The sequence below is a fragment of the Brassica napus genome, chromosome C7, assembly GCF_020379485.1.
Source record: "Brassica napus cultivar Da-Ae chromosome C7, Da-Ae, whole genome shotgun sequence".
In the NCBI taxonomy this organism is placed as follows: domain Eukaryota; kingdom Viridiplantae; phylum Streptophyta; class Magnoliopsida; order Brassicales; family Brassicaceae; genus Brassica; species Brassica napus.
This window is the reverse complement of record NC_063450.1, coordinates 48,065,714-48,089,081: the sequence shown is the minus strand read 5'-3', so window position 1 is coordinate 48,089,081 and position 23,368 is coordinate 48,065,714. Positions and strand designations below refer to the sequence as shown.

The 23,368-nt window shown below is 37.9% G+C and overlaps 1 protein-coding gene across 6 annotated transcripts; it reads left to right on the top strand.

Annotated features, from left to right (window-relative positions):
* The first annotated feature begins 9,226 nt into the window (after positions 1-9,226).
* Positions 9,227-15,594, top strand: LOC125575513. Of its 6 annotated transcripts, none has more exons than XM_048762970.1 (5): positions 9,357-9,639; positions 9,734-9,980; positions 10,191-10,248; positions 11,514-12,816; positions 15,331-15,594. In XM_048762970.1, exons 4-5 carry the CDS (start codon positions 11,514-11,516, stop codon positions 15,351-15,353), a joined length of 1,326 nt encoding a protein of 441 aa, XP_048618927.1. In that variant the 5' UTR covers positions 9,357-9,639; positions 9,734-9,980; positions 10,191-10,248; the 3' UTR covers positions 15,354-15,594. The 6 variants fall into 6 exon arrangements, with proteins under 6 accessions (XP_048618930.1, XP_048618929.1, XP_048618927.1 ...); XM_048762971.1 differs by having other exon boundaries at positions 9,374-9,639; positions 9,734-10,013; positions 10,919-12,816; XM_048762969.1 differs by having other exon boundaries at positions 9,378-9,639; positions 10,919-12,816.
* Positions 15,595-23,368: the final 7,774 nt, after the last annotated feature.

Here is a 23,368-nt window from a genome sequence, read left to right as displayed (position 1 = left end):
AAAATGCAAATGAACAAGACCAATATATGTGTCTCTAGCATTAGGGTATCTTTAATGACACTATTTTTTTCCTATAATTTACACTAAAATAGATTAATTTTTGCTTCAATGATGTTACTCTATAACACCATCTCCAACCCAAGACCTCATTTTAAGGGGAATAAAACTTCAAAATGAGGATTTGAGGGTTGGTTTCTCCAACCATGAATCTTCAAAAAAAAATTTAAAAGTTTATTTATTTGCATTATAATTTTTGATATTAACAAAAGTTACTAATATTTATGAAAAAAAAAACTATAAGGACCAAAAAGAAAATACAAGATAGTTTTGAGGTTGTGAATAATGAAACCTCAAAATTTGAAGAGTTGAAGTTGAGTTGGAATGATACAAAACCTCAAAATTTGAGGATTTGAGGTTGAGTTGGAGATATTCTAATAGAGTTACTCTATAGAATATAGAAGAATGTTAGCACCACTGAAGCAAAAATTATTTTAGCATAAATTATAGAAGAGAAAATAGAGTGCCATTTGATATGGTCCTAAGCATCCCACACAATTTTTTTTTTATAATTTTGTTTGACCAAATTGCATGTGCTATTGTATATATTTTACCAACTACCACGCACACATATATATATACCTTGTAAATGTTTCTATAAGTGTATTGAAAAATCAATATACCCGCAAAATTTTATCAATATTATGTTTGTCTCATCATTATTTTCTCAAAAAAATATATCATAAAATGAGAATAACTTATCGAATTAATTGAACTTTAATATAATTTGGTGAATGGTTTGAGTAATACAATAGCTTGTTTGTTGCCGACAAAAAAATGATTTGAGAATGCTTTAAATAAACAAAACAAGAATACATTAATAATGAATACGTTAACTCACGTTTGCAACAGATTGTTCTCAGTTGGTGAAGATGGTTTCGGAACCTGAGAAATGGCCTGCATTTGGAGCCTATTTAGAAGACATCAAGCTTTTGAAAAGAAGCTTCCACAACTCAGACATCGTTCATGTACCAAGGACGGCGAACCAAAAGGCGGACAGCTTAGCACGTAGTGCCCGACATCAACCGTCTTTCGTCGCACACATGGATGCAGAGTTTCCAAGTTGGTTCACAGAGTCAATATGAGTCTGTGCATTGTTTGCAGTCAAAAAAAAAAAAAAAAAAAAAAGAATACGTTAACTCATATCTCCCTGTTGTCAAAAAAAAAAAAAACTCATATCTCCTATATGCATATTCACTTCTCATATCAGATTATTTTTCAGTAAAGCATCTCTGAGTGTAAATTTATAATAACAGAAATGATTGTATCTTCTTTATTTGTGTCGGATCCTACGGATAACTTTGAGCCCTGTGAACCGCAAACAGCAACGGTATTAACTAATGCATGCGCTCGCTCCTTTTTAAAATCTTTGAGTCTTGCACAATCATTGGCTAGTAAGTAACGATTTTTTCAACTACGTATGGAACTGCTGACATCTATACCAAACTGATGACAACGATGTGTACGTATTTAAACTTACCCAGAAAAAATGTATTAGTATTTTAACGGAAATACACTTTGGTTTCTAAATTAAAAAATGGATTCATTTCGCGGAAATAACATTTTAATGGAATTCACGTTCAATGTTCTAACCATAATATTCAATGCATCGGTTATAACCAGTTAACAAATAGAATAAATGAATTATATTTTTAGTGGCCAAAAGTTTGTGTATGTTACCAAAGTGTTGGTAATATAAAAAGGTTGGTTTACTTGTATCCCGAATTCAAGCTATTTTTGGTATGAAGGGTTATTCTTTCAAATAAGATTTCTAAAAACTGATTTCATGCATGTGACGGTCTAAGATCTGAAACTTCCACGGTTTATCCGTGTAATATTAAGATAATTGAAGAAACCTGCAGCCTAACGACAGTTTTACGTCTGTTTCTTAGTTCTTACGCTCACCCAAGATTGACGAAATTTTGATATATTGGTTCGCAAGAAACAGAATAAAAACCAGAAAATTAAGGAAATGAAAAGCATAGTACACACACGATATTAACGAATTTGTGCTGTTACTATGTCTCCTTGAGATCTCTCTCCTCGAATCTACTAGATTTCCACTTAGTTTTTGTCTTGCTCATGTTTCCCCAAGAACAGGCTTATGTTTTGAATGTGGTCCATTGGAAAAAGTTAAAATTCGATTTATATATATATTTCCTTTTTGGTAAAAAAATTTGTTTCAACTCTTTACCCGAAACCCAAACAATAAAAATATTTTCTCCCAACGAAAATTAAGCCCGAATAGAAAAGTGTCTACTAAAAACTCATTTACCACACTACCAACAACTCGGTTACAAGATTGTGTTTAATTTATTACTTTGGCAGAACTTCAAAATCAGTTATACTTAAATTGGAGTCATCTACGAATATAAAAATGTTCAGAGTCCCGGAAAACCACTATAAATCATATTCATATAATTTGTAGATCATATTCTAGATCGACAACCTATATTTCTATGTATATAGATTAATTTATACTAATTTATTTCATCCATAAAAATTGACTGCAGTTCATAAAACTTTGATAGTAAAAAATCAATTTTGGGTCCAATTTATTGTTCTTTGTTTTTTATCATTTGTGTTAAATAAAGCATATAGTAATTTGTAAAGTCGGTAAACATTTTCTAAAATTTCTATACTAATGGATGAGAACAACATTTAGACTGAAATAGCGAATTCTTTTTGTTAATTCTGAGAAATTTGAAATACTCCCTCCGTTTTATTTTTAATTCTCGTTTTAAATTTAAAAAATATTTAATTTATATATTTTCTAAATAATAACATCATTAGCTATACACCTAACCATATTTCAACTAAGAAAAAATAAATTAATAAAATTTACCTTAAAATTTTAAAATGACATTTATTTTGTAACAAAAAAATTTCTACGACAATACCTGAAATAAAGCGGAGGGAATAATATTTTAAAAATATATCAAATGGTAAAGAAATATTTTTTTCGTAACTATGGTCAAAACATCACCGATTTTTACACCCGTACGTACATATGGTAGCCAGAAAATCAATCTACGTACCGTTAACAACGATTGCATTAGATAGCATATAAAAACAACAACCAGTGGCAGTTATGGTCTTTCATAGATCTAAACGATCATGTGGGTCCACATGCATCTGATTTTGTTATGCTTATCAAGGAAATTTAATTACAAAAAAGTAAATGCATACCAAAATTTAGTTAATTCAAATTACTGATTGTCGCTGGTTTATCATAAATGATTAGTGAGAACGTAAACCTTTCACAATTTTGTTTTCCGTTTTAAAGTATAAATAATAGAATTTTTTATGTTCACACAAAAGACGAACTTTAGAGATTTTCTACTTAAAAATTTACCATTTTTAGCGAAAACATATTTAGTTACCATCCTTTTAGCGAACACGCATCAACTAGAAATTTACCATCCCTTTTCTGCCTTAGAGTTTCTAACATGCTATTTCTCGATTAAAATATATATACTGTTTTCTTTTTACTAAGGTAAAATATACTGTTTCCTTTTATAATATTGATATCATAGTATTAGAAGAAGAAAACATAACACCCACCAACTTGGTTTAGGTGTTTAGGCAGAGCCGGTCCTAGTTATTATATGGCTAGAAGCCAATTTAAAAAATGTGGCTGAAGTTCCTCGAACCCGCAACCTGTAACAGGTTCCAACAACCACCTAACCGCTGGGCTACTAAGAACTTTCTGTTCAAATGTGGCCGTTTAGGATGATAATATTTGGTGGCTGGAAGCACAAGCTTCATTGGCTTCCCTCCAAGACCGGCCCTGTGTTTAGGTATCTCCTCGAGCCCGAGTCGCTCTTGTAAAACCTTGTGTTTCAGGAGATTCGAACCTGCGCCACTAACGCCAACATAAGACTCTCAACCAGGGGAATCGCTCTTGTAAATATCAGTATTATTGAATTTTGAGAAATATCTCATTTCAGATATTATAAAATGGTTGGATTTGAATCAGGTCCTCTGATCTGATTAAATTTAGGTTTAATGTATATGAACCAAAAATTAACCGAATAATTACCATTATATCTGATATGAGATCAGATATTTTATTTTAAATAGCTAAATTACCCGATTCAGTTTGGATATTTAGATCAAAATTACTCAAATTTATCCAAAATAATAAAAATATTCATTGTATACAGTTCTAATCAGTTATTTTTATCCAAAGTAACCCATGAATACTATTTAGTTTGAGAATTTTGTATTCAAAATATCCAATATTGTTCATAAATACAAAAAAAAATAATTAATATATTTGATTTATAATGTAAAGTTAGGTTTTCTTTATTTTCGCCCCAACAACATGATTTTGGCCCCAACAGCGAAATCAATAAGACCAAGACCCTACGTCCCAACAAACAGTAGTTATTTTTATCGATAGGGCTATTAAAAGTAGTTTGTTCAGATTATTCTATTTCAGTCAACTTTGGCCAAGGGTTATGCATATGTTTTTAATAGCAAAAAAGTTTAGATTTCTACAGATGTCCGGGGTTAATTTCGGGTTTAGCTCATATATCCTTAGTTAAAGAAGAAAAAAGCAGTCGGCACAATTTTTCCAAAACACTTTTAAATTATTATATAAACTTTTGAATAAGATCTAATGAAATATGAACACGAAAACACTTTTTCTTACATGAAGCAAAGAATAATTCCCTGAAAATTCCAACCAGAGAAATAAAATAAGATAAGAAGACAAAGTTGGATAATGATATTTTTTAAGAACACCATACCGAAAGTGAGTCAGCAAGGAAAGTAGTAAAAAAAGGAAATATATTCATACAGAAAAAAAAATAGATAATTTTATTCGTTGTGTTAAAAAAAAATTATTTTTATTCTACTATTTTTAATAACATCTAATATAATATACACATCATTTGTCTTCGAGTCTTTCCTAATTAAAGATACGTGAAATAGTATACTATACTCCCTCCGTTTCCGAAAGTAGGATTTTTTAGATTGTTTTCTTGTTCCACAAAAATAGATTTTCTATATTGTTAAAGTATTTTTTTACACTTTTGAAAAACATTAATTGAAAATATTTGAATTGATTAAATTTCATTGGTGAAAAGTTATTGGAAAGTGTATAATAAAGTTAAAAATAAATTAAATTATAAATATTTATTAAATTATTAAGAAGCATGTGTATTCTAAAAAAATTTATTTTCCGGAACAGACGGAGCTCAGTTAAACTGAATTAGATAAAAAAAAGTCATGAGTCAAAATTTAAGAAAGAGGAACCTTTCGTTATGAACCGAAAGGACACGTCAACAACGACCAACTAACTTACCTTCCCTCAAGCTTTATGGTCTCCTTCCATTTTTGTCACACTACTCTATTTATTTTCTAGCTATTTATTAGCTTTAGTTATTAGCTACGTGTTACTTTTTTTTTTTTTTTCCTTTTTCCGTCAATAGTTTTGATATTCATTCCAAAGTGAAATACAAGAGTTCATACATAAGCTGGTGGTCTAACAAGATAACCCCAGAAACAAGTGTCCATCGAAAGAGGCAACTAGAACCCACACCGGATCAACTTAGAAACACAACATAAAACTAAAACGCAACTAAACCCAGGACAAACGATTAACTACTACACTCAAGTCTGAAACATGTCAACTCATCAGACAAAATATAAGCACATACCAATGATCGGGATTTACCGCTGCTGCACATAGCCATGCCACACAGTAACTAACACTTCTACACTCACACCACGACCGACCTATCGCTGCTGCATACGCCCGCCAAACGATAACGCCCAAGAACCTGAGACTTCATAACCCGACAAGAGGGATCGATACTCGATCAACACTACTTTCAGATACAGAGCTGACGCAATCATAAACGTCTCCTAGATAGAAGCTCAGCCACAACACCACTAAAACGAAGCCTTACCAACTGAAACTTACCGGACGCATTCACGGAAAAGAAACAAACGACAAGCGATCACTGCATTCACCACCATTGGAAGAAAGTCTGCTAAATCAAATGTCAAACTCCAAGCGTAGAGACATCGAAACCCAGATTTGAGCGAAAACAAAGGACAACCGATTAGTAAATACAGGTTTCAACTCCTGACCAACCATTGGTCACAGAGCCATGAGAATACACCAGATTTGGTTAGACGCCGAACATCTCGGACACCATACCAACACCCCTCCACCTTGCAGATATGAAAAACAAGTCGATTTCTTTACCAACTACCAGATCCACAATGAAAGGAACAAGACAGGGCCTCTTGCATCATCCTTCAAGTTGACTCCCGTCAGATCTAAAGGGGAAAACTACCGACGAAACTCATTGACCCGAAACGCCGACCCTATTCAGAGGCTTCTCTTCACTCAACTCGCCAGAGCTCCATAGATCCATCATCCACCAGCCGCATCAGCACCGTCATGGCCAGATTTGATACCGGAAGCTAGCTTTCTTCAGAACGCCGAGTATATCATTAATCAGTGTGAAACTATCCGAGAGGGCAAAAGGAAAACAAGGCTTGAGATGAGAAAGCCTCCGACGCCGGGAGAGTTCACCGACCGTCGGGGGCAGACCACGCCGTCAGAGCAAAGTTTTGTTCGAGAGAGAATTTAGGGATTTTTGATACTATACTATCGCTTCTTTTTGTATTACTTTTACTGTATTAGCTACGTGTTACTAACTATGGTAAATCTAAGCAAATCTTAAAGTGAAATTGTACTAATCATAAGTATCTTAATTTCAATAAAAACTGCACTCCCTTATTTTTTTTTTGTCAACAACTGTACGCTATTTATTTTCTAGCTATTTATTAGCTTTAGTTATTAGCTACTTGTTACTAATTATGGTTAAACAAGATTTTATATATTTTGTTTTATATCATTTTATTTATATTTTAAATAATGTAATAATTCATATTCTGTAATATTATTATTAGTACAAAATAAAATGATTTCAAATGTAAAATATGTTTTATAATGTTTAACTTCAAATTTTAACTTATAGTATTATTTAACTGAATAAATTGAGTAAATAAAATTGAAATAGTAAAACATTCGATGCGAAAAATGTAATCAAGATGTAGTTGTCAAGTAACGGATTTCAAATAGTTGTTTTTATAGCAAATCGAGTTAATTTATCTACGAATTTGCATCATAGACATGTTAAATAGCAAAATTGTCATGTTTCTTCTTACCTAAAAATTAAACTAGATTTCAATATGGTTTCTCCAGTTATATAATTTGTTCTGTGTCATATGACTCACATCCACGTGGGATTCCTTATACTTCAGTAATGTTCATTGTTACGATAATTTTAATAATTTAATGCTAAGTAAGAAATAAACTAACAGTTTTATGGTATTTTATTAACAAAATTGATTCTTGAAAATATATTGTATTTTTACATTTTAATGAATTTTAAATAGAGGAAATTTTATAGTTCGTAATAAAGAATCTTATATATTAAAACAGAAGTCACAACTTTAATTAATGTGTGATTTTTTTTTAAAAATGGACTTAATAGACCTATTATTAGTCAGTCATGTTACATTTAATCTCTAATCTTATCATTTAAATTTTGGACCTTCCAAAAATTTTTATTGGGCTATCAATAATTGGATTTAAACAATAGATGATCCATTGAATTTATAGATAACATAAATTAAATAGATATAATTTAATGTTGTAATACTATACCTCCATATGTTAATAATTTAAATATTTGTCAATGTTAACTTTTAAAATTATAAAGATTTTTTTTAAATAACAAAAATCATATTATCTAACAATGATTAATTTTTACTACCTTAAACCAATGAAAACAAATTTTAAACTATATAGTTTATTTTAAAAATTAAACAAAAACTAAATGTTTAATTATTTACTCGATAATATAAATCTATGAAGCGAAAAGTTTAATTTTTTAAAAACTTTCTAAATTTGTGAAATGTTACAATATTTTTGAATATGACAATAAAACAATATTTTACTAATATTTATATATATAGTTACGAGTTTAATAATGAAATAATAACCCGAAAATATATATATAGAAGAAGATACAAATACATGTGAAAGTTTAAAACAATCTATTCAATGAAAAAAATATACTGTAAACTTATTATGTTTTAAAAATTGATAGACACATATATATTATAATATATACCAATTTAGAATTGAAAATAAAATGTTTATATAAAAATAAATGAAAACAAAAACTCGCGCGGTTTCGCGGATCGAGATCTAGTCTCCCTTAAAATACTAGTATAACAATATTTTGTAAGTTAATACTAAACTACATTTATTTTGAAAAAGAAACAGTACTAGTATTTTTGAACTATTTTTTTCACTAAAATAAATGCAGCAGATATGGCGATAAAGCTATATAGTTTTTAATAAGTCTGATAGCACACTAAGAAATATTAGTTAGTACTTAGTACGTAGCAATATCAACTATGGCATCTTTTTTCGATGCCATGAAAGCATTACAAAAATCCCCATGAAAGCATTATAACGATATTATTTGTGAAATAGATTGACTATCGTTTTCAACTTGGCTTACATACAATTTGTATATCCATTTATTATAATTGAAGTTCGAGACGAACATTCTGAGTACATGCTGCAATGTATATATAATGACAGAAATCATGATTTTGGCTAAAAAGTTCTCAATGTATATACAAGTGAGAATTGCGTAAATAATTCTATTAGACAATCTTTTATATACAGCGAGCTGGCCCTTAGATGATATATCCCAAAACTATCATAAAGACCTAGACAGATGTAGAGCACAGGAGCATTTCTATACATTGGTTTGAGATGGCTAGCTCTTTACAATATAGGGCTTTGTTGCAACATTAAAACTAGCATTCAGAAGAAAGAAAAAAAACTGATAAGTTATATACAATCACATGTGTTGGGGAAGAAGGTCAATGGTAAATGGCAGATCACATGTGTTCGCTTATATCAATACACTTTTGTTTGTTTGACCTCTTACCTTTTCTTGCACTCCCCATTGTCACGGGAAATATACTTTCTGACATTTTCTGACAACAGTTAAACAATATTAAAATATATTGCAATATTCGTTGAATTATTGGTTTATCCATCATATATATAGGCCACATCCAACATTTGAATTCCATAAATCATTTTATGATATGGGATAGGTATGTTTACTTCTGTCTGAGTGAAATTTTGGAAAAGCACTCATGAAGATGTTGTAGAGAAATACACACATATAGATACAGTGTTACAAAAAAAAGATATAGATTAAAAATGTATTGAAGATAACATCTCAATGCAGTTGGTGGTGAAAACGTTATCGATCTATGTAATGACCCACCACTCCCACCATCTCCACTTCTTTCTCCAACCCCACCACTTCCACCTTCTCTTCCACCATCTCCCCCTTCTTCCCCACCATCTCCAACTTCTATAAAACTTAAGAAAGAGAGAGAGAGAGAAAGAGAGAGAGAGAAGAAGAAGAAGAAGAAGAGAGAAAGCTCACCTGAGCTCGTCGCCGGAGCCACCACACGCCAGGACGTCGTCAAGCTCGTCACCACCATCATCCGCAACCAAAGGTAATCGAAAACCGCCATGTTTTTGAGTTAAGTTTCGGCCGTTTTAGTAAATCGACCATAACTTTCTAACCATGATGAATCTCGTGAATCCAAGACTACCATCGTGTTCCTCTCGTCGAGACGAATCCGTGGCCACCAAAAACGCCTCAATCGGAGTCCGGACGAAGCCGCACGCGCCTCCGGAAGTTTCGCCTCTGCGCGCGTGAGGTACACGCGCCGCCGCCGGAAAACGTCGCCACCGCCGGACCACCGTCCCCCGCCGCCGGAATATCCGCCGTCGCCGCCGTTGACCGTCGCCGGTAACTCGCCGGTGACTCGGTCAACTCGTCCGAGTCAACTCAGTGAGTCAACTCGGTTGACTCGGTTAACCACTGGTTTGACCGGTTTAAATTGATTTCGTTTCGGTTAGGGTAAACCGGTCGGTTTAGTCAAATCGATTTCTGGTCAAAGCTTGACCGGGTTGACTTTGACCAACGAGTTGACTTTTCCGTAAATACCCGTTTTAAACCGTTCGAAAGGCGTTCTGACTCGAAATTTCGATCTGATTTCAGATTTGGAGTCCATTTGAGCAGCTGGAGGTCATATATACCACTTCTCTTCATTGCTAAGGTGAGGGCTATTCCGTTAAATCCCGAGCTAGTTTAGTACTACCATTATGGAAAGTTTAGTTTCGAAACATGATCCGTCTTTGTGAATCGAGTCTATTTGAGAGTCTTGCTTGTTCATTATTGATATTGATTGTTAACTGGAATTAGGATAATAGAGGATTCAACGATTGTGTGAAATGATTGATGCTAAGAACTGCTATATATATGTATATACATAGTTATGAGTAGGGACTATGTGATGAGGGCGTGAGTTCAGAGATGTCTGAGCTTCGACGCTACGGTGTGATATGGGCGTGAGTTCAGAGACGTTTGAGCTTCGACGCTACTGTTTGGGGCGTGGTGCAGAGACGTTTGCATTCGACGCTACGATGGGCGGGGGTACAGAGACAGACTGTACTAGCGACGCTTCGAGTATATGTATATATCCGTATGAGGAGATGCGTGGTGCAGAGAGTAGCTATGTACTATAAGCGCATGAGTTGTAACGGCTAGTCCTCTAGCCGAATATTGATTATTATGTGTGGTGTAATAGGCACCGTGTTTGTTTCATGCTAGAGCTAGGCCTACATTTTAGTAGTGCTATGAACTCAGTCTGTGGTTTGCGGTTTAGCATCCCATACCTCGCTGGGCAACTCCCCTGTTGCTCACCCCTCCTTCTTTCCCCCTTTCAGGTGAGACCGACGAGCAGGAGTGATTATCGGACCGGTGCTATTGGGCTTTTGGGCTTCTATCGCTTTTACCGCTTTTATCTTTATCGGGTCTTTAGGCCTTTGGACTTTTATCGTTTATGTTATTCCTATTTCAGACTTTCGGTTTATGTCGTATTTTATATTTCGGATGTTATCGTTATCGGGCCTTTTGGCGTTATGCTATCGTATTGACTTTTATATTATGGTGGAAATTATTATTATTATTTGAGTTGTATTATTATTTTATTTCCGCTTTAATCTATTTATTATATTTCGAAAGTGACGGGTGTCACATTTTGGTATCAGAGCTATTTATTTATCGTAACATTTTATTATGTAAATCGGGGTGTCACAATTTGGTATCAGAGCGGGTTCCGTCCCGGCTCCGACCCGGGATGGCGATTTTTGGAGACCTGGTTTTATTCGGTTTTGACGGTTTTAAACGATTTCAAAATATTTTCGGGGATTTGGGAATTTTGAAAATAAAAATAAATAGCATCTTTCCGTTCGATATCACTTCTCCTTAAATGTTGGTATCCAAAGTTCAGCGTAAGTTAACTTTTCGCTTTCCTTTTAGATGCCGCCAAGGAGAAGAACCACCCGTGCCCAGACCGCCAGAGCCGTTAGAGACAATGTAGATGAGCATGAGCAGCCTGCAGTTCCACCACCCGCGGCTCCACCAGTTGATCAGGATGCATTGAGACAGATGGTTCAGGATGCCGCTAGACAGGCCGCTCAGGAGGCACTTCAGCAGATTGCCCAGGAGGCAGCCAGGCAGGCCGCTCAGGAGGCCGCCCGAGTAGCTGCTCAGGAGGTTGCTCGTCAGATGGCTGCCGTTCAGCAGGGTCCTCAGGTTCAGGCGCAGCAGGGTCCGCAGATTCGGGTTCAGCAAGTTCCACTGGTTCAGGTCCAACAGGATCAGCAGGGTCCAGTTCAGCAGTTTGCTCATGGTGTTCAGGATCTACCGCCACCACCACCGCGACCTCATGTTTACCCGGTTTATGATGAGAGGTTCTACAGGCTGACATGTCAGATGAGAAACATGGAGATGGAGCATTTTAGCGGAACAGTGGATGCTGTAGCTGCACATGATTGGAAGTTAGCCTTGCAACGGAAGCTGGAGATTATTGAGTGTCCACCAGAGTTGTCGCTCAGATTGACTATGCAGTACCTTCGTGGAGATGCTCTTATATGGTGGGAGGGAATACGATTGAGTCACTTTGGGCCAGAGAGGCTTACCTTCGCAGACTTCATCCGAGAGTTCGATAGGAAATACTTTCCGAAGGAAGCTATGGATAGGAAGAAATGCGAGTTCGAGCATGTAAGTCAGGGTAAGATGTCTATCAGGGAGTATGAGGTTGTGTTTAACCAACTTCGCAGGTTTGCTGGAGAGGGCATTTTAGAGGAAGACCTGATGAGGAAATTTTTGAATGGGATGCGAGTAGAGATTCGTAACAGGTGCCGTGTCGCCACTTATCACAGATTGGGAGACTTGGTGGAGAAAGCTGCCGAGCAGGAGGCAGGTTTGGCAGAGGAGCAGAAGTACACCAAGGCAGATCAGCCTAAGTTTGGAGGGACTTTAGAGGCACAGCAGAGGACATGGGACAAACCGAGCATACAATGCTTTTATTGTGGAAAGATGGGACATAAGAGTAGGGTTTGTCGGAGTAGGCTATTTGATGCCCAGGTTGCGCCACCAGCAGCGGCAGCAGCACCAGTAGTGGATGTTAGGAACTGTTTTGGTTGTAACCAGCCTGGTCACATTTTCAGAGACTGTCCGAGGAGGGGTAATGCAGCGCTTCCACCACCACCGAAGCGTTTAGCCATCGCTCCACGTGTGTTTACGGTTGGAGATCCCCAGGGAGCTGAGCCGATAGCGGGTATGTTCTTATCATACTTGCTTGTGTTAATATTTGTGGTTTTGTGGTTATCTTGTATAGTTCGAGATTTGTGAATCTCGTGCATGATTGGTTGTGGTTGGTGTGAGTTACCTCACAGCTTATTTGACTTAAGAGCTTTTCATAGTTTTGTGAGTTCGCGTTTGGTTAAGTTTTAGTCTTTTTAGGGGGATCTTCTAACCGAAAGATAAGCAGATTTAGATTGTTGTTATGGAGAGCTTGTTGTTATGGAGAGTTTGAGAGCGATCAGGAATTCATCGTGATGTACCTGCTATCATTTGAGTATTATGATGGCACCGCCGAAGTTTTATGGTGGGTCTGGTCGTACACCACTTTGTTGGACCAAAGTGGGGGAGCAATATGAGTTAGAACTATTAATGGTTCAAGAGACGGTAGAGCAAAGGATATGCTCAAGGATTGGCTTTCGGAAGCCCATGACGTCAGAGGATTTATGCAGCTAAGCACTGTAAGGATTTAGAGCTACATATGGGCATACCTTAAAATAAGGACATTTCAGGAGGAGCCTAAGACTCAAAGATAAAGGAGCTTAAACCGAGATACATGGAATTGTATCCTGCACTGGAGTGGATTGGATTAGTTGCTTGCAGTTACTTTATCAGCAGTATATCAGCCTTCTAGGACTTGGTTCATATGACAGCATTGCAAAAGTTGAGAAGGCGCTATAATTATTTTGCAGTTGACGTCAAGTGAGTTCATAAAGATTTTATGGACCTTATCATCTATTGAAGATTTTGGATCATCAAGAGAAAACAGTTCGGGGAATATCGACTGTGTTTGTCCGAGTTCGTTGGGGAGGGAGATAAGACTCAGGAGGAGACCTGAAAGGCCGAGCGAAGATTAGTATTCGAGGTTTTGCTATGATGACATTGGGCACGTCAACTTATGACATGAATTCGGGGACGAATTCCTTATAAGTGGGGGAGAATTGTAATGACCCACCACTCCCACCATCTCCACTTCTTTCTCCAACCCCACCACTTCCACCTTCTCTTCCACCATCTCCACCTTCTTCCCCACCATCTCCAACTTCTATAAAACTTAAGAGAGAGAGAGAGAGAGAGAGAGAGAGAGAGAGAGAGAGAGAGAGAGAGAGAGAAGAAGAAGAAGAAGAAGAGAGAAAGCTCACCTGAGCTCGTCGCCGGAGCCACCACACGCCAGGACGTCGTCAAGCTCGTCACCACCATCATCCGCAACCAAAGGTAATCGAAAACCGCCATGTTTTTGAGTTAAGTTTCGGCCGTTTTAGTAAATCGACCATAACTTTCTAACCATGATGAATCTCGTGAATCCAAGACTACCATCGTGTTCCTCTAGTCGAGACGAATCCGTGGCCACCAAAAACGCCTCAATCGGAGTCCGGACGAAGCCGCACGCGCCTCCGGAAGTTTCGCCTCTGCGCGCGTGAGGTACACGCGCCGCCGCCGGAAAACGTCGCCACTGCCGGACCACCGTCCCCCGCCGCCGGAATATCCGCCGTCGCCGGTAACTCGCCGGTGACTCGGTCAACTCGTCCGAGTCAACTCAGTGAGTCAACTCAGTGAGTCAACTCGGTTGACTCGGTTAACCACTGGTTTGACCGGTTTAAATTGATTTCGTTTCGGTTAGGGTAAACCGGTCGGTTTAGTCAAATCGATTTCTGGTCAAAGCTTGACCGGGTTGACTTTGACCAACGAGTTGACTTTTCCGTAAATACCCGTTTTAAACCGTTCGAAAGGCGTTCTGACTCGAAATTTCGATCTGATTTCAGATTTGGAGTCCATTTGAGCAGCTGGAGGTCATATATACCACTTCTCTTCATTGCTAAGGTGAGGGCTATTCCGTTAAATCCCGAGCTAGTTTAGTACTACCATTATGGAAAGTTTAGTTTCGAAACATGATCCGTCTTTGTGAATCGAGTCTATTTGAGAGTCTTGCTTGTTCATTATTGATATTGATTGTTAACTGGAATTAGGATAATAGAGGATTCAACGATTGTGTGAAATGATTGATGCTAAGAACTGCTATATATATGTATATACATAGTTATGAGTAGGGACTATGTGATGAGGGCGTGAGTTCAGAGATGTCTGAGCTTCGACGCTACGGTGTGATATGGGCGTGAGTTCAGAGACGTTTGAGCTTCGACGCTACTGTTTGGGGCGTGGTGCAGAGACGTTTGCATTCGACGCTACGATGGGCGGGGGTACAGAGACAGACTGTACTAGCGACGCTTCGAGTATAAGTATATATCCGTATGAGGAGATGCGTGGTGCAGAGAGTAGCTATGTACTATAAGCGCATGAGTTGTAACGGCTAGTCCTCTAGCCGAATATTGATTATTATGTGTGGTGTAATAGGCACCGTGTTTGTTTCATGCTAGAGCTAGGCCTACATTTTAGTAGTGCTATGAACTCAGTCTGTGGTTTGCGGTTTAGCATCCCATACCTCGCTGGGCAACTCCCCTGTTGCTCACCCCTCCTTCTTTCCCCCTTTCAGGTGAGACCGACGAGCAGGAGTGATTATCGGACCGGTGCTATTGGGCTTTTGGGCTTCTATCGCTTTTACCGCTTTTATCTTTATCGGGTCTTTAGGCCTTTGGACTTTTATCGTTTATGTTATTCCTATTTCAGACTTTCGGTTTATGTCGTATTTTATATTTCGGATGTTATCGTTATCGGGCCTTTTGGCGTTATGCTATCGTATTGACTTTTATATTATGGTGGAAATTATTATTATTATTTGAGTTGTATTATTATTTTATTTCCGCTTTAATCTATTTATTATATTTCGAAAGTGACGGGTGTCACATTTTGGTATCAGAGCTATTTATTTATCGTAACATTTTATTATGTAAATCGGGGTGTCACAATCTAGTGGTTGGATTTATATTTAATAAAGTATTCGTTTTAGGTCAATTTAGTACGTCGTCTCAATTCTATATATAAAAATTGTTGTACAAACATAATATCTCAAAATATGCGACTTTGGCTAATGGCATTTACTCCGATTGAATACTCTTAAAATTTTAGGTTTTAACATTCTACTATGATATAATAGATAAAAAGTTACTATTTTATAAAACATGAATAAATCTTAAGATCACATGGGTGATTGAAAATGGAGAGACCATTCACCAATCTTGAGACGTGAAAATGTTAGGTAATGGCAGCTGAGTACCTTTTCGCATGTGCTTTCTCTATCTCCTCTCCCAGTTCTCACATGCAACTCCTCATTTTACTCTGATACATATATCTTCCTCATATTGCATTACTTGACCTATGTTCCACATGTAACTACGACACTGATATTTCACTGTTAAAATGCTAGAATTTTGAATCTCATGTTTGAACAGCAATTACAGACTTAGTTATTGAACTTATTGTACGTTTTACCGTTTGTTATACTGTGTGCATACCAACTGACCAACAAAATAACCATTCACTACACAAGTCATCAGTCTCGTCAAAACAAACTTGCAGACCTGAATTCCTAACCACCGAATATTATGGTAGAAGTAATAATAGATTTAGAAAAGAATATGGACGTCCAGTAATAATTATTACGTTGTTATTCCTCACTGCATTGGTCTATCTTTACAAGTTAATAATAAGCTATGCAATGATGCAAATATTTATTAGAGTTTTATATATCATGGCAATATATATATACAAACTCCTTTCCCAAAAATTAAAATAATATATATATATATACACCTGTATATTTAAATTTATATCTGGTCTGACTAATGCAAAAAAATAGTAGTGCGGTAAAGAGGGTTTAGCGATCGAAGAGAAAAAAAAATTATTACGGTGAATATGTTGAAAGAAAATATGGTGGTTGTAACAAAATTGCTAAATAATAAAGAAAAAAATGAAATTTCTAGTGATTTAAATATTGCACGTTTGAAACATAAATAAAATCATATATATTTCACAAAGTACACGCAACATGAATAGTACATAAAATTATTAAGAAAAATAATAATACATCAAACTTTCTTCTGTTGTCCTTTTTAAAGTAAAGAGTATTCTTTAATTGTCTTTCTTTTATGCTCCTATTACTACCACTACAAGAAAACATCGGTATTCTGACGGACATTCCGACGGAAAATGAAATCCTCGGAATATACCGACGGAATTCCGAGGAAACTACAGTCCGTCGGAATATTCCGAGGAAATTCCGAGGAAAACTCTGTTCCTCGGAAAAAACCGATGAATTCCGAGGAAATATTATAGCCGTTGGAGAGCCGTTGGGGGATTTTACAAAATTCCGAGGAAATTCCGACGAACTAGTTTTGTCCGTCGGAATTCCGTCGGAATTTCCTCGGTATGTCGGCAGGATTTAAACTATAAATACAAGCACTCCTCTTCCTCTTCATTCACTTCATATCTTCATCCTCCCTCTTACTCTATTTACACACGAATTTGATTCATAAAAAATATGTCTTCTTCAAATTATTTTCGTTCTTGGATCGATCGACCTCATTTGGATCCGAACACGAGATTGCTTACGGAAGAATACCAACGAGGTATAACTGAATTCATGGGGTTAGTTCACCGACAACCGGAAGCAAAAACAGGTATGTTAAGATGTCCTTGCTCTAATTGTAAAAATAGAAAGGTTATTAAAGAGTGGGATGTTTGGACTCATCTATATTTGAGTGGGTTTACACGAAGTTACAAAATTTGGTATCATCATGGGGAAACTGATTATGAACATGGTAGTACTAGTGAACCTCAGCCAGCGGTTAGATTAGAAGAACCAATTAGAACGGATGTAGATTATGGTGTAGGTACTGAGCAGATGGTAAATGATCATTTTAGAGGGGAAGATTTACCCAATGCAGAAGCTAGGAGATTTTATGATATGTTGGATGCTGGAAAGCAACCATTGTACGAAGGTTGCAGAGATGGTCATTCAGCTTTATCATCTGCTACAAGATTGATGGGCATTAAAACAGATTATAATTTGGCTGAAGACTGTGTGGATGCGATTGCTGATTTTGTAAAAGGTATTCTACCCGAGGATAATGTAGCTCCTGGTTCATACTACGAGGTTCAGAAACTCGTAGCTGGTCTTGGTTTATCGTATCAGGTAATAGATGTATGCAGCGACAACTGCATGATTTATTGGAGGGTGGATGAACAGCGGGTTACATGCAAATTTTGTGGAAAGCCTCGTTATAAAGATACAATTGGAAGAGTTCCAGTGCCATATAAAAGGATGTGGTATTTACCTTTGACGGAAAGGTTGCAGAGGTTGTATCTGTCTGAACGCACAGCGCAACCAATGAGATGGCATGCGGAGCACTCAACAGATGGTGAGATCAGACATCCTTCAGATGCAAAAGCGTGGAAGCATTTCCAATCAAAGTATCCCGACTTTGCGTATGAGAGAAGAAATGTCTACCTTGGATTATGTACTGATGGTTTCAGTCCGTTTGGCAAGAGTGGAAGACAGTATTCTCTATGGCCCGTCATTCTTACACCATACAACCTCCCCCCAAACTTGTGCTTGCGACGAGAGTTTTTGTTTCTCTCGATTCTCGTTCCCGGACCAGAGCATCCTAAGAGATCACTTGATGTGTTTCTTCAGCCACTAATATATGAGTTGCAACAACTATGGGCTCAAGGTGCTGAAACATACGATGTTTCGTGTAAAGAAAACTTTCAAATGCGGGCAGTACTAATGTGGACAATAAGTGATTTTCCAGCATATGGTATGTTGTCTGGATGGACAACGCATGGAAGGCTATCATGTCCATATTGTCAAGATAACACTGATGCTTTCCAACTAAAGCACGGAAGGAAAACGTGTTGGTTTGACTGTCACAGGAGATTCCTACCACCTGATCATCCATATCGTAGGAGTAGGAATTTGTTTACGAAGAACAAGAGGGTGTTTGACAGTCCACCTCCGGAAATTTGTGGGAAAGATTTGAAGATACAACTAAGAGATTTTGGTGCAGAAAGGACGCCAGAAGTCGGTGGACATGAGCGTTTTCCGGTAGATGCTGTTGGAGAACTACATAACTGGCACAAAAAAAGTATTTTCTGGGATCTGCCATACTGGGAGGATCATCTGCTAAGGCATAATTTAGATGTCATGCATATTGAGAAGAACTTTTTTGACAATCTCATGAACACGATCCTTAATGTTCAAGGTAAAACAAAGGATAATTTGAAGTCAAGACTGGATTTAGTCGATATATGTGCTCGTTCAGAACTTCATGTTGATGAGAATGGTAGGGCTCCTTTTCCCATATACCGACTTGATGCAGCGGGAAAAGATGCGTTCTTTGATTGGATTTCAAACGATGTGGAATTTCCAGACGGTTACGCATCAAATTTGCGTAACTGTATCGACAGAAAGGAAGGAAAGTTTACTGGCTTGAAAAGCCACGATTGCCATGTAATGATGCAGCGCCTCCTTCCGTTCGCCTTCAAGGAAATATTACCACGAAATGTTCATGAAGCAATTGCAGGGATAAGTGGTTTCTTCCGCGATTTATGCACGAGATCAGTGACTCTTGAAGGTATTGAAAATTTGAAGACTAACATAGCCGTGATTCAGTGCAACCTTGAGAAGATATTTCCTCCCTCATTTTTTGATGTTATGGAGCATCTTGTTATTCACCTGGCAAGAGAATTGGAACTTGGTGGTCCTGTGCAGTATAGATGGATGTATCTGTATGAGCGGTATATGTTCCATTTGAAGAAGATGGTGAAAAATTTAAGTAGGGTGGAAGGTTCTATAGTCGCACAGATGATCAATGAAGAAACTTCAAACTTTGCCGAGTACTACTTTCCAGCAGAAGTTCAGACCAAAAACAGAAGACCTGCTCGGCATGATGATAGAGGCGAACGGGCAACATATCATGTTACGGTTCCAGACATTTTCACAGACGTTGGACGACTTAGCGGAAAACCAAAGGACCGTCGACTTACTGAGCAGGAGCGCAGTCATTTGCAAACATATTTGCTCACCAACTGCGAAGACGTTCTTCAATATGAGAGGTAAATAAATGAGCTTACAAATTTTTATTTTAACAAGTTGAAATTTAAATCTTAATTAATTACATTATTGTCATCATATACAGGATTTTCATGGCAGAAAAGCGGTTCGAGTATAGATACGCCACAGAGGACGAACTAGAAGAAATGAAGCAGAGAGAATTTACTGGATGGATGTTTACTTATGTGAGTGCTTTAAACAAATTAAAATATATTTTATCACATATTTATACTAATTCACATTTATTGATATAATATATATATATGTGCTATTAATAGGTGTCTGCTGGTTTGGCCAGAGGTGAAACATTTGACGATTGGATACGTGAGATGGTCGTTGGACCAAACTTTGTTGTGAAGTCATATCCGAGATTTTGTACTCGAGGATATGCATTCACAACTCAGAAGAGGAGACGTTCGAGTACGACTTATGATGCTGGCGTTTGTTCTGCATCAGGAGATGATGTATACTACGGACACATACATGAGATTTTGGAAATCAAGTATTTGGGCATGGTTGGATTGCGCTGTACTGTTTTCTATTGTGATTGGCACGACAACACCCCAGATCGAGGTGTGAGAACAGATGCATTTGGTGTTACATCAGTAAATTCGAGGCGAAAGCTGCAATATTATGATCCTTTCATTCTTGCTTCCCAGGCCGATCAGGTAATTAAATGTTAATTATTCAGAATGATTCATCATCATGTGTATTAATTTATAATTTTTCTAAATGTTACAGGTTTGTTATATCAAGTACCCCCGGGTAAGGAACAGAGATGATCCATGGGTTACTGTTACAAGACTCAACCCGAGAGGCCGAGTTCAGGGAAGTTCTGAGCTGGAAGACCCACTACAACCAAGCACATCCGGCAACTGTAGTGCAGCAGAAGATTTAGCTGGAGTTGGCCTTGTAGTCGATTTAACCGACTTTGGAGAGGAAGCCGTCGTTCACGTAGAGGATGAACCAGTAATTGGAGAGTTTCACCAAGATCCAGATTCAGATTCATCTGGTGATGATGACTCGGAAACAGACTACCATTGAACTTATTTTTTTTTTTTTTAAGAAATACCGAGGAAATTCCGAGGAACACTTGATATAACCTCTTTCCTCGGATAATAGTTATTTGGTTTATCTAGCAAGGCAAAGCTGAATACGAATTAAAAGCTACACAAAACACAACCAAATAAAACAAAGAAACCATGTAAAAGAAATACGAACTCATAATTAAGAAACCTAAAAAAAAACTCAGTTCAAAATTAACAGAAAATAAGACCATAAAACGTTAGAATAGAAAAGAAAATAAAATAGCCGGTGATAGCTCCTACTCCTCGTCTCCTGCTCCAGATGTTCCTGCATCGTTGGGTCTCTTGGACCTCTTTCTTACCCTGTGTGTACCACTCGAACCCGAACCAGAGCTGGATGGAGAGTTGTCCCGATGAACTACATCATCCTTTTGGCAACGACACGGCCTGATACGTGAAATGGCAGCCCAGATCTTGTGTAGCATGTCGTTGTTTGTCTTTATGCTCTGATCTCTCCAATGTTGTTGCTGGCGCGAAGTGGCGTTCGGTGGAAGCTCTTGCAGCTTGTACTGGCTGGAGTCTGATGGGAGTAGCTGATGGGGTTGTGAATCATCTGGAATGGCTTGTGCAGCCTCATCTTGTCCTTCTTCATCAACCACGCCCTTGCCTTTGGTCTGATATTTTGGCGTGAAGAAGGATGGCTTGTCTACTAGTGCGGTAGCAGGGGGTAGAAACTCAACTGCAGCCTCTGAAAGTAGAGCAGTCAGGCCGATCTGAGGCAGGTGGCAGTAGAGTGTTTTCTTCGCTCGGTCCTGGAATACGTAGACGTAAGGACCATCCCGATCGATCCTCGAGTGGGGACCAGCTATGAACTCCTTACTTACTAGAGAAATGACATCCAGGTAGTTCCAAGCAATGTTGTTCGATCTGTCCAGTGCTACCTGGTGGTTCTCACAGTCTACACCCACATGTCTAAGGATCCGAGTAATCACTGCACCAAATCCACATGCATTGCTCTTGGATTTGGTTACTTTCCCCTTGTATCCTGCTAAGTTTGCGGCCAGCACCGCTCCCATGTTGAAGGCAGTAGCAGGTGGGAATGTAGAGTTTCCAAATGCCGGTAGCAAATGCCTCACACCTTGGTACAGGAGGCACAACTCCCATTGCGTGACTGATGCGGCTGTGGTTGTCCCGTATAGCAATGAGCCAATGAGGCGTGTCGCATATCTCAGTACTGGGCTCCGGATAAGTGACTCCTTTGCCTGAGAAGATCTATAAACCCCTGTGCCAATCGTTTCCCAGAAGTTCAACAGCTCTGAAGTCCAATAAAGACCATATGTCCTCTCCCCCGCACTCAATCCAAATAGTCCGCAGAGGTCTGTGAAAGATACCTCATAGTATACTTTCTGCACTACGAATGCCAGAAAACCTTCCTGATGGCTATCATCGGGACGGGTGACGTATGCGGATGCTATGAACTGGCGTACCAACTCCGGATAAGTGGGTTCCTTGAGGTTGCATAGTTGGCCTAGACCCATGTTCTGGAACAGTCCTTCAATGTCTGCTTTGATTCCCAATATTGTCATCGTCTCAGGACATGCTAGTTGTGTAGCCGGAACGGCTACCTTCTTCATGTTGTTGTAGTGGGTGGTATCAGACTTATCCCACTTCTTTGGCCTTTGCTTCTCCAGCTGTGACGAACCCGCTTCTTGTGTGTTTTTCTTTGCTGATGTTTTCGTGCGCTTCATTCTCTACAAAATAGAATCATTGCTCTCAACATGGTTATAATCAATTAAGAAGGCAAAGCTGAACATGAAAATGAAAAGCAAAATCGAGTTGTGATAAAAAAAAACGAAATTGAAAAAAATTCTCTATCCCTAAATCATCTCAAATCATGTTCCAAACTCGTTGATCACAGACAATTGTGTTCTATTCCATGTTTAAACATCTGTTTCATGCATATTTGATCAAGGAATCAACACGGAAATAAGAAATTCACAAAACCCAAAAAATTGCTCAAGAACACGATTTCAGAATGTGGAGATTCGCGGAGTATACCTGTCTTAGGGTGAAGACGAGTGTAGGAATCAGGTAGAGCTCGAAAAATCAAGTGGAATAGAGCCCAAAATTGTTCAAATCGGATGATTATAGAGAGAGAAAGGGGGGGGGCGAATTATAGGGGAAATCGGAGGGGATGAGAGTTCTAAGGTTTAGATCCAAAAAGGTCGGGTTTTGCCTTATAATTCTGTTTTCCGAACACGCATCGATCGATGCGTTTTGTTTCTATAACGCATCGATCGATCACATTCTTACGGCCCGGGCCATCTTGGTAATCGATCGATGCGTTTTTGTTCTATAACGCATCGATCGATGCGTTTTTAAAAAAACATACAAGATTTTCCGAGGAAATTCCGAGGAACAATTCAGATTGTCGATCGATCGATGGGATACTCTCATCGATCGATCACAATCTTACGGCCCGGTCCATCCTAGTA

Bases quoted from the DNA above. Each gene is read 5' to 3' on its own strand.
- LOC125575513 (XM_048762973.1), top strand. From the start codon at position 11,514: ATGCCGCCAAGGAGAAGAACCACCCGTGCCCAGACCGCCAGAGCCGTT. The intron at 12,817-15,330 runs GTATGTTCTTAT...TCCCCCTTTCAG, and splicing joins GGGAGCTGAGCCGATAGCGG to GTGAGACCGACGAGCAGGAG.